The sequence below is a fragment of the Cavia porcellus genome, unplaced genomic scaffold, assembly GCF_034190915.1.
Source record: "Cavia porcellus strain 051 isolate PalLab524CR breed Dunkin Hartley unplaced genomic scaffold, mCavPor4.1 scaffold_19, whole genome shotgun sequence".
Classification (NCBI taxonomy): Eukaryota; Metazoa; Chordata; class Mammalia; order Rodentia; family Caviidae; genus Cavia; species Cavia porcellus.
The window spans coordinates 6,160,296-6,172,260 of NW_026947502.1; the positions used below are offsets into that span (position 1 = coordinate 6,160,296).

The 11,965-nt window shown below is 39.7% G+C and overlaps 1 protein-coding gene across 6 annotated transcripts in view; it reads right to left on the reverse strand.

Moving 5' to 3' along the window:
• Positions 1-10,506, reverse strand: part of Cdkl3 (cyclin dependent kinase like 3) — a 113,877-nt gene extending 103,371 nt beyond the window's left edge. For 2 of the 6 annotated variants that reach the window (XM_063230654.1, XM_063230655.1), the window contains exons 1-3: positions 8,732-10,505; positions 8,039-8,221; positions 3,996-4,190 (exon numbers count right to left, since the gene is read on the reverse strand). In XM_063230654.1, the coding sequence (XP_063086724.1) occupies positions 3,996-4,190; positions 8,039-8,203 (360 nt within the window). In that variant the 5' untranslated portion in view covers positions 8,204-8,221; positions 8,732-10,505. Of the gene's footprint in view, positions 1-3,995; positions 4,191-8,038 lie in introns of all 6 variants that reach the window. The other 4 variants (XM_063230652.1, XM_063230651.1, XM_063230653.1 and 1 more) reach the window with 4 other exon arrangements.
• Between the last annotated feature and the right edge of the window lie 1,459 nt (positions 10,507-11,965).

Consider the following 11,965-nt stretch of genomic DNA (forward strand, 5'->3'; position numbering starts at 1 on the left):
ACCTCCTCAACCTCCAACAGTCACAGAGCCTGAATTCTAAACCAAATACAGCTTCAGTTTAACCAATTTTCCTACTTGGTGTCATATAAAAATTCCTAGTTAAGCTGGGCATGGTGGCTTATGCCAGCACTTGGGAGGCTGAGGCAGGAGGATCGTTGTGAGTTTAAGACCAGCCTGGGCTACAAAGTGAGCTCAAGGCCAGCCTGAACTGCATAGCAAAACTCTGTCTCAAAAAAAGACAGTAAAAAAAGTAAAAAAAAAAAATTGCTTGGGTTTAAATGAAAAAATAAGTCAGCCTGCAAAAACTAGACTGAATAATAATGTGGAAGGCAGGCTGCAAAACTGTCAATTTCCTATTTGCCTAAAAACTAAATGGGCAAAAATTCCAGTTCTTAACCAGATACTGAATGTAAGAAACAGTTGTTAAAGACATTTTTTAAATAATTAGGTAAAGTTTAATATAAATTAGGACACAATGCTGATTTTGAGCTTATATAAGAAATTGTCCTAAGAGAGATATATATAGGGAAGTATTCTACACTAAAATTCAGGTTGGTGCTAATGCACTTTAAATTACTTTACGAAACAAAATAGATACACAGCAAAATATTAACAGCTGTTAAATATTTCAGTAACAACAATTCTTTGTTTAAAAGAGTAGGAGTTCGGGGCTGGGGATTTAGCTCAGTGGCATAAGTGCCTGCCTTGCAAGCAGGCAGTCGTGAGTTCGATCCCTGGTACCAATAAAAAGGAAAAAGACCAAAAAAAAAAAAAAGTAGGAGTTCAAAACCCAAAGGGAGAGTTCAGAAAATATGTAAAAGTGGCCTAAATTTAGGAAAGTAGGGCTTTGTGGAATAGGGTGCTGGATTGAGGTTAGGAAAGCTCCACAATCCTTAGCTATTAGTCAGAATTACTCATAACTCATAAAATTTACGGAAAGTTGGATAACGAACTCCCTAAAAGTAGGAATGAAGTGTTCTGCTGAAGGGTATAGCCCAGAACCCAGTAAAATAAATGCTTGTTACTGGTAGATGCCCAATGCATATACGTTAAATAAACAAATGAGCTAAGAAACGTGTATCCTCCATAAGTGGCCCAATGTTTGCATTTGTATTCTGATCGCTTCCAAAGTTTGTCGTTGCTTTGGTGCTAGCGTTTGAACCCAGGGCTTCACACATGCTAAACACATTCTCCGCCACTGAGCTACCTACCCTCTCTCGCCCAAAATGGTTTTGAAGAGGTTTATAATATCCGGTCAAACCTGACCACTAGTATGAGGCAGCTGCATGATATTCCTATAATGAACTAGTTCATGCAACTGTTAAATTTTATTTGAGGAAACACGTGGCTGGGCGTGGTGGCACACACCTGTGATCCCAGCACTCTAGGAGGTTGAGGAAGGAGCAGCAAATGTTCATATCCAACCAAGGCAATGTAATGATCTGGCAAGACCCTATCTCAAAATAAAAAATACCAAAAGAGCCAGGATATAGCTCAGTGGGAAGGTTTTGGGTTCAATCTCTAGTGTTACCACACACACACACACACACACACACACACACACACAAAAGGTTTTATCAAATAAGAAGGTAAACAAATACAGAGATTTAATAAAAAGCTTTTTCTGATTCTAAACTGGTTGAATTCATGAATTCACAATTCTTATTAAAAAGGTCAATGGGCTATCATGATAGGCAGTATCTCAGACCTTTTAGTTATATCAAACATCAATCCTTTGAAATTTCTGGTTTTTTCAACATGATGATAACCTTAAATCAAGGCCTAAACTCAAGCATTCAGATAATAGGTATAATAATATCTATTTTCACGAGTTATTCCTTCCCCGCTGCCTTACTTCTCAAATGTAATTAATGTTCTGGGGGGTAAAGGACATGGAAATTTTACTCTAGGCCCTAAATAAAATCAGTAGAAGCAGAGCGCAGGGCTCTGTGTGGGCCTCCTTCTCACCACCCTCCGCCCCTCTCAGAGCCTCTGCCACACCCGGTGCTGAGAACCACTTTGCCTTCCTTTCATCTCTGAGATCGATCCACCCCTTCTTCTCCTTCAACTTCATCCCTGTCTCAGACAGGGATTCCCAAATCTGTGTCCCTCTTGATAGCTTGTGAAACCCATGACACCATTGGTAAGCCATGTCGTTTTTACCTGGAAAAATCTCATCGTCCCTTAATACATCTAAAAGTTCTTTCCCTTTCTGAAGTCAGCTATACCAATGGCAGCGTTATTCTGCTCTCAGAATCTTGTATCTGCCTTTAACTTCATCTTTTGTTCTCACCCCCACATCTAGTCAGCTCCCAACGCCCACCATTTCCCTTCTGAAATCGTCCCATCTGCTCCCCATCACTCTTCCTCTCCCTCCCTCCTGCTGCCAAGCCTTTACCTTTCATATCACAAGTGTCACCCAGCATGTCATCTGATCTTTAGTGTCTCTACCCATTCTTTTACCTTCTACTCTTGTGAATGTAAGCTTAGATTTTGTTTTTATCCTGTCACACACAATGCTCAAAACCCTCCAGAGGTTTCCCAGTGTCCTCAGGAAAAATCCCAGGCTTCTTGGCTGGAGCTCAAGGGTCACCCTCAGACCCTGTAGAACCTCTCCCTCCCCAGGGCCTGTCAGCTCCCTGTCCTGGCGTCCTGGGAACTTCACTTCTCACCACTCTCTGGAGCCCTCGTCTGATTTATTTCTACTCTCACAGTGCTACCCCATCTGAATGCATTTCCTCTTCCAGTCTAGCTACAGTTCACATCCTACTTTAGTTTCACCTCATTTCCAAAGGCTGTTCGGTCCATACCAACACCTCTCTTCATCCAAGAAATATTTTTGGACTCTAGTACAGACAAGACACTGTAGAGATACAATGATAACACAACTGTTCCTGACTCCCTGCCAGCACAATGTACTCAGCACTTAAAACATGCTTGCCAGAATGGTAAACTCATTAAACCAATACTTAATTTGATCTTTTAAAAAATCTGTGCAGAATGACGGTGTCATTGTATAGAAAGGGTTAGATAACTTTCCAAGGCCACAGTCGTGGGACTGTGACCTGTGGCTGCACAAGTTGTTTGAGTTTTCACAAATTACTCAGTGGTAAAAACACAGGATAGTCTGATTCCAAAGACTGATATACTGTCTTCAGTATCGTCACCTCCCCGTGGAACTGGCCGGTAAGAAAATTACAATCTGAAGTCAGGCTGCTAGCATACCCAACTTTCATTTCAAAGCCACAAAATGAGCTGCATTATTAGCAAGTCAGGAAATTAGAAACTAAGACATCTGACCTGAAATATACTGGAATATATGGTGTTATACTTGAATCACCAATGTAAAATTAGTTTTTAAAATGTTTACTCTTCTTTCTTGAATATATAATTTACTGGTATTTCCTGAATACATATGTAATTTCCAGAAAGTAAAGCCACGTGCAGAACAAATAAAGTTCCATTAAAAAAAACCTGCTGAGTTAAACTAGGAAATGCTAAAATCAACACTACAAGTCAGAAGAGTTGATCTTCTCTGTCTTGATTTGCCATAGATTAAATGACAAGCCCCTACACCTCTTAGCCACGTAGCTTTCCCCTTCTTCCTGTAAAGAGTTCTACACTGGCTTGCTACTTGCCTGGCTTTATCTCTACTTCCTTCAAATCCTCCCACTAACCCATCAGCCTTGACTCTCAATATTATCATGTACTTTCCCAATTAAAGGCGCCTCAGGTGACTGTTGATACTTCTAAGCCAAATCACTGACACTACCTTTTATATCTCACACTGTCTGTCCTATAGTTACAGTAAATATTTTTTAGTTCTCCAACAAAGTTGTCAGGGAATGATACTCCCCATACCTATTTTCAAGATGTCCCTTTGTCCTGTAGGGGAAAAGAATTATAAGAACTTCATAAAAATAAGATAGCATCAAATGACACCCATGATTCACATTCGTCCTATAGCTTAACTTAGCTTACTATAAAGCACTTACGTTATTATTGTGAAGATACTCAACTGCTCGAAGGATCTGGAAGAGGTATTTTCTAAGTCGTCTACTCTCTAGTCCATGACAATAGTGTTGTAACTCATCTAACACTGTGTGGTCAACAAATTCAAACACCAAGTGAATTTTCTTTTTCTGTTTAAAAACGTCAATCAGAGTAACCATGTTTTCATGATGAAATTGCTATGTAAGAAAGAGATTTCAATAAATGATTTCAAACATAATAATTTGTACATAACATCTATATAATTTTGAACAGAAATAGTTTCTTTACCACCACATATTTCAACAAAACTTCAACTGATCTGTTTACTTTCTTTCTTAAGGATATTTTTTAGTTACTTCATGGTAAATACAGAAGAAACTGCCATGTATTGCTTTACCTGAAGTTGGCATTAATTTATCTAAATTAAGAAGTGATACACTATAGTGCAAATTTGTGTACTACTGAGAAATACCTTGAAATCTTTTAATTTGGTTTGTGGTTAAAATTAACATCTACAATTTAAAAGGTCCTTATGTTTTACGGTTGAGTTGACTGTGGGCTTTGTTTTTTGTTTCTGCGTTGGGGATTGACTCTAGGGCCTTGCACATGCTAAGCATACCTTTACTACCGAGCTATACGTCCAGGCCCTAGGGTCAGCACATCTTCAAATGAGTGCGACCTTCAACACCATTAAGTTTGTGACTTAAATTTACATAAATACATTTTTTAATTTTGGCCATAACTCTAGAAAGTAAACCGTAAGTTCTAGGAGACTTTATAAACTTGTAAACTATATCAAAAGACTACAAAAATGTCTCAAAAATCCTCAGCTACATGAAATGCCAATTTATAAACACAGGAACTGGGGGCTGGGGATTTAGCTCAGCGGCATAAGCGCCTGCCTTGCAAGCAGGCAGTCGTGGGTTCGATCCCTGGTACCGGTAAAAAGGAAAAAGACAAAATAAATAAATAAATAAATAAACACAGGAACTTTACATAATGCAATTACTTATGATTTTTGTTTATTGTTAAAATAATTTTAAAACATTGAAAATGGTCATATATCTGCTTAGAAAACAAATGAAGCCTAATGTTCTATGTTGCTTATTCTATCTTCAAACACACTGACATTACATTCAATTCTGAAATATTTTAACAATATTTCTCAAATTATCAATCACAAAAAATAAAAAATTATCAATCACATTCATTTGGCTAAGAATTAAGGGGTATATTTTCAGTTTTGGATTGATTAAAAATACATACTTTTATTTTGTAAAATTAGCCTTTATTCCAATGGCACAGTGTCAAATTTCTTCTTCTCTGTAACTAAATAGAAACTACACTCTTTGAATCATGACTCACAGAAAAATATGCCAAAATCTAATGCCAGATTCCTTTTCTATTTTTGCTCCCAAAGATGCCAGGATGCTACAGTAACAAAATACAGGTACTAGTGAAAAGAACTGACTGCTTTGGGCACTATACCATTAAGCCCTCACCCAAGGAAAATTACTGGCTTCCTGTCTAGTTTTTATTTTAAAAGCAGTCTAAACCAGTGAAAGGTTAATGTGAACTAGTACGTATTAGGGAAGTCTCATCCAGGGTTAAGGAATAACATAGTTCTCAGATAAACCATGAAAACCCTAGAAATCCTCTATTACCTCTTTCTCATCTTTCTTCATTATTAATTTTCTACATACATTCTCTATGACTTACTAAATGAGGTCACTTACTTAAATTCTAACAGATGACAGTTCAAATTCAGTAATTTTGGCATTATTTTTAGACTAAGAATGTTAACCCAAGAAATCTCTTATTTAATCTAACATTTAATCTAACATTAAACTAAAAATTCTATAAAAAGCCAAGTAAGAGGAGATAAGGTATCTTGGAACTATTTAACAGTTTTAACAATAAGATATATCTTAAGGTTCATCTCTCTCTGTTCTTGCCACATACATATTGGTTGTTTTTACAAAATGATTAAGGAGAAAAATAACTAGATTAAAAGCAACAAATTAAATAAAGAGCAAGAAATACTGCATGGAAAAGGGTCTCCTCCTATTCAGATTATCAGTGCTCAACTGCCTTAAAGTGATTATACTTTAGGTCATCAAAAGCAGGAATGGTGGGTACCTACAGCAAAATCACAACACACCTCTACTGAGTTCAACTTTCCTTCATTAATGACAGATAGAGCAGTTCTAACTAACTACAGATGCCTAGTACTAATATACTAATTTTTTATTTAGAAAACAAAATGATCCATCATATCTTATACATTTACAAAGAAAAAAATTACTTGTTTTGACACAGGGTCTCACTGTGTAGTTCAGACTGGCCTTGAGTTCACTGTATAGTCCTGGCTGGCCTTGAACTAAGCGATTCTCTGGCTTCAACCTCCTGAGTGCTAGGATTACAGGTGTGCACCAACGCATAGCAAAAAAAACTTTTAACGTAAACAAGAAGCACACCTGCTTTCACCACATACAAAACACCCGGACTATATTGTTAAGATCACATACCTTAAAGCATCTAGACAGATCCCAATAGAACACGTTATCTCATTCACTAGTTTTGTACTTCACCACCAAGAAACACTAATGCTCCTTCCTCCGCACTCTTCCATTCTTTCCCCTAAACTGACCCATCATTCCTACAGATGATTCCATCTTCTGCTCTCATCTCTTTTCTTGTGCTTCCCTGTTTATAAAAGCCTAATGGCATCTTAAATGTACTCCTGTCACCTCAAATCAACATTTCCAAAACTGAACTAATTTCCAATTGATGTCTTTTTTGAGTCTTTCAGACTTTCATTAGTTGGAGGAGTTACTATTCCAAAGAGTCCTGCCTTTATATATCCTTCTACAATTTTTTTTTTTTTTTTCGAGCTGGGAATTTAACTCGGCTCCTCCTGCTGCCAGGTAGGCACCACGCTGCTGGGCTGCCCCTCAGCCCAATTTCACACCATTTAATGTCTTCTTTCACAATAAATTCTACTTTTACTTCCAGTCTCATCGTTCGATTCTAGAAAGGTCCCTCATGACATTTACTAGTATTCTAGGATTAAACTCCTAACCGACCTGGCTATTTTCACTCTTCATCCTACCCTATTTTTAGCTCTCTAGCCTATGTAAAGCTAGATTAATTTTATAGTTTTCACACTTTCAAAATCTTCACTTTCGCCTCGCACAAACTCAAATTTTGACTCAGCTTAGAAGCCAAGAATTTAAAATCTACCTCCACTTTACTGCACTAATCTCACCTCTTTCCATTTCTGCACAGGAAACTATACAGGCAGATGTCTCTGCTCTTTTCCTTTGCTGCTTTTGAACTTTGTCCTTTTTTTTCATCCTGCCTAGACTTTCAGAACTCACGTTGTTTTCCTAAACTGAAACTAAATAGTTCCTTCATCGTCTCTAAACCTTGCATATCCTTTAAAGATGAAATCACATCCCATATCTTAAAGAAACCTTCCCTGTCCAACAGGACTGGCACTCACTTGGCATAGTACATGACCTCAGTGTTCTCCTACTGTAAGCACCTCAGTTTCCCATCATGTAAAATGGGCACATTAACCCCCCAGATTTATAAGATGATGCATGTATATGACAAAGTAGAAACGTCCTGGACTGTTGGGCTAAGAGTAGCTGTATCTGTATTGTCATCTACTATACAGTACTGTAGAAAATCAATCCCTCAAGAATCTTTCAAGCTGGGCACAATGGCATATACCCTCCTATTTTGATTAAATTATAAAAATCTTTAAAGAAAGACCCATTTTTAACCTCTGTATAGTCTCAGCACAATGCTTTGCACAGAGTAGACTTTAACTAAGCATATACTTGAATATTTAGGATTAAATAACTTTGGCATAACTTTGTTACAAACAAAACACATATTTTGCATCAGTGTAAAATTACAAGATGTAGACAATAAGGTTTTTTCTATTACATGTCTTAGGATAGGTGCTGAGTGGCATATTCTTTTATTCCACGTCAATTTTTCCTTTGACAGAGCAATTAAGGCAAAAGAAGCCAACCTTTAGAAACTTTATTTCTCTCGTTGCAATTTTGTTGACAGATTTTTCTGGCTTCTCGTAGAATATCTTAATGGCCACTATCTGCCCGGTGTTCTTATGTTTACACTTCATGACAGTGCCATAACTTCCCTCTCCCACTTTTCCAAGAGTTTCGTACATCTCCATTTCCAAGCCTGGCTTCTACTTCATAGAAACAAAGAAAATGGAAAAGGTTAAACATTTATATATATATTTTTAAAATTGTATAGTCCACAGACCCAACCAACCCCTACTTTCAAATATATAAAGAAAAAAAAAATTTTTTTTTTGTCTTTTTCGTTTTTATCGGTACCAGGGATCGAACTCATGACTGCCTGCTTGCAAGGTAGGCGCTTATGCCGCTGAGCTAAATCCCCAGCCCTTATATATAAAGAAATTTTTTAAAAAGGGGGGATTTGTCCACTGAGCCATGACTTCGGGAACTGCCATGTGGCAGTTGTCCGAGAGGTTCAAACGCTCCCCAGAATGTAGGAAACCTATTGCCTCAGTCACTCTCATCAATAATGAGCCTCCCTCGCTGTATGTCGCTTTCCATCACGCGTGGGAACCCACACTTCCTTCCCGTCACGCTCAGGTCAAGTCAAGAAGGCCCCGGAAGCTGGGAAAGCCTCCGTCCCACCCTCTCCTCAAAGGCAAAGTCTGAGAATGGCGGACCGGTGTCGCGCCCGATCCTCGCCGCCGCCGCCGCCGCCACCTCAGCCCATTCTGGGTCCCTGCAGGCCTGGAGCCGCGCAGTCTCTGCGCGACAACGCAACACCGCCCTGACTTCACCGTCAGACCCAGCCGCCGGCTGCCATGGCAACGGCCGGGCGGAAGGGCCCACGCTCGGGACCTAGTACGCAAGACCGGATGCCAGACCAGATGCCCAGACCGGATACCGGCAGGGCCCCGACCCGGAAGGGGAAGTGAGCAGAAGCGGAAAGTACTTCGGGTGAGCGCTGAGTGGGATTCCGCCGGACAGCAGGGGCGGGCGTACAGGTGGCTGTCTCAGGGGAGCGAACCAGAGGTTAATTTGAAGCCGGAAAAGGATTAGATCCTCACGTTTTGACTGCATTGTGACAGCAGCTTCTAAGGAAGCGAAACTGAGGTGGCGGTGCCCCATTTGTGCCATTGATTTGTCCTGAGAACTTCAGCTGCTTGTGCTGAGCCCTAAAGGGATGGCTGTTGTCGTTAACCAGAGACATTTGTAAAACCAGACTTCGAAGGAAACCTTGTGGGCTTAGTTTTTCAAGTTGCTCGGTTACATTAATATTCCACGGACTTCACTGCGACCTGAGCAGTTCACATGCATCCTTAAAATTGGGATAAGATGGTTCTTAGTCAGAAATCTTTCTTGGGAGTGTAATTCATCAGAACATTGTGTAGTTAGACTGCGCCACGCCTCTGGGTTCATCGCCAGCACCACAAAGAAAGAAAGATCAGTCCTTTTAAAAATACCTGCTTTAAGGGGCTGGGGATTTAGCTCAGTGGCATAAGCATCTGCCTGGCAAGTGTGACGTCGTGAGTTCGATCCCCAGTACACAAAACCAAAAAACTAGGCCAGGAAGGTAGCTCAGTGGCACAGCACCTGCTGGGCAAGCGCGAGGTCTTGAGCTCCATTCCAGATACCAGTCAATCTACATTATGCTGTCTAGAAATCTTTAACTCCTAATAACTTGAATTCCTAATAAACCTTTTAAAAATTTCAGTACATGCCAAAATGCTTAGACCTCTCTCCTTAGGAAAACAGATGATTCAGAAGGCCCTGCTACATACGTGGTGATACACAAGGGCACAGAGGGGAAAAGCAGGGCTGGTATCTTAATTTTTCAAGGGATAGACAGGATCGGTTGCAGTTACAGCCTCCAGTGACAAGGATATCACAAGGGCACTTCTTGTCTTTTCTGTTCTTTTCTCTTTTTTTTTTTTTTTTTGTCTTTCCTTTTTTATCGGTACCGGTACCGGGGATCGATCTCACGACTGCCTACTTGCAAGGCAGGCGCTTTTGCAGCTAAGCTAAATCCCCAGCCCCAAGGGCACTTCTTTTCTGTGAAGTGTTAAATGTAAAAAGCCACCACTCATCAGGAACTAGTTTTAAAAAAGCCACCCTATCTATGCAAGCCCTAAATAAGGAGAAATATTCAATAAATTCTAGAACAATGTGTCCCACCCCAGCTCACACATGAAAATCACACCTGGAAAACTTTAAAGTCCCACTTCCAGAAATCTTGATTTAACTGGTATAGTAAAGCAATTGGATTTGTTTGAGGTATCAGCTATTGAACCCCAGAGCCTATTTATACCAGTGTTATTAGAAACCAGTATTTTTATAAAACTTCACAAGTATTTCTACCTGCTAAAGTTAGAGGAGCATAATCAGAAGATGTATCATGGTTTTTATTATTCAAAATACTCAAAACTGTTTTTGAGCTCAACCATATTATAAAAATAATTTTTATATACAAAAAAGAATGTCATAATAAAAGTTAAATGGGCAAAGACTTGCTGTTAACTGTATTTATAAGTATTTGTTGTGGGTTAAATATTGCTGCAGACCAAGCCTGAAGCAGGGTGAATCCTTGTCTTCACAATGTAGAGATACAAACTTGCTACAGTATATAATTATAGCTTTTCAGACTGTTCTTTTCACAAATTCTGGCAGGCTTGGTAACAGGACAGCATGGAATTTTTATTTAATCCACCTCTCCTGGGCGTTATGAAACACATTCACAGAATTTGTCAAAAATGTTATATAAAAAAATGTTACTAGGTTTTGGAATGTCATAGACTATCAGTTTCCAATACAACTATAAATTGCTAGGTAACAACAGATTTTTTTTGTCTTTTCCTTTTTTATCAGTACCAGGGATCAAACTCATGACTGCCTGCTTGCAAGGCAGGCGCTTATGCCACTGAGCTAAATCCCCAGCCCCCAACAGAACAGATTTTTAAGAAATACAGTTTATCCACCCAGGTATATGGCACACACAGCACTTTGCGAGGCTGAGGCAGGAGGATCATTGAGTTCAAGACTAGCCTGGGCACTGTAGTGAGCCCCTATCTCAAAAAAATTTTTTGTCTTTTTCCTTTTTATCGGTACCGGGGATTGAACTCACGACTGCCTGCTTGCAAGGCAGGCGCTTATGCGGCTGAGCTAAATCTCCAGCCCCTCAAAATTTTTTTTAGATTGGGGGGTGGGGCTGGGAATGTAGCCCCGTGTGAAGTTTTGTGCAAAGGTCCTGGGCTCAATCTTAATACTGCTAAAAGTAAAAAATACATTAAAATGGAAGGAAAACAACAGTTTTGTAATGGGACAAGGAAAGAAGGATTAAAAAGGGAGGGAGATGGGGGAAAAAGGAATTAAGATGTATTACATACAAATTCCCATCATGAATGTGATCATTATGTATGTAGAAAGTGTAATTTAAAAAGTTTTCTTTAGCCTTTCACTGCATGTAACCCTGGTGTCTTTCTCCTTAGCAATGGGAGAGTAGCACTGCTATGGCAGGAAGGCAGAAAAGTAAAGGTAAGAACATGGAGCTGTCAGAGAATCACAGAGTGAAAGCACAGCAAGACAGAGGGCTGGCTAATTCAGTCACCAAAGTTACTGCAAGCAAGAGATATTTAGAGTTGAAAGATCAGGAAGATAGAAAAAGGTCTCCCTTGGCCCTTGGCATCCCTGGGGCAATGTGAAAGTCCTCGTTCCACACTTTTCTCCCCTGGTGAACTGGGGAACTCCCTAAATGCATAGCAAAGAAAGTAGGGCATCTTCCTGACCAACAGTACTGAACACTGGAGGAGAGAGAGGGAGAGGGGAGAGGGGAGAGGGGAGAGCGGAGAGGGGAGAGGGGAGAGGGAGAGAGAACCAAGTGACTAAAGGAAATAGAGGGGATTAACATTTCTGGGGAG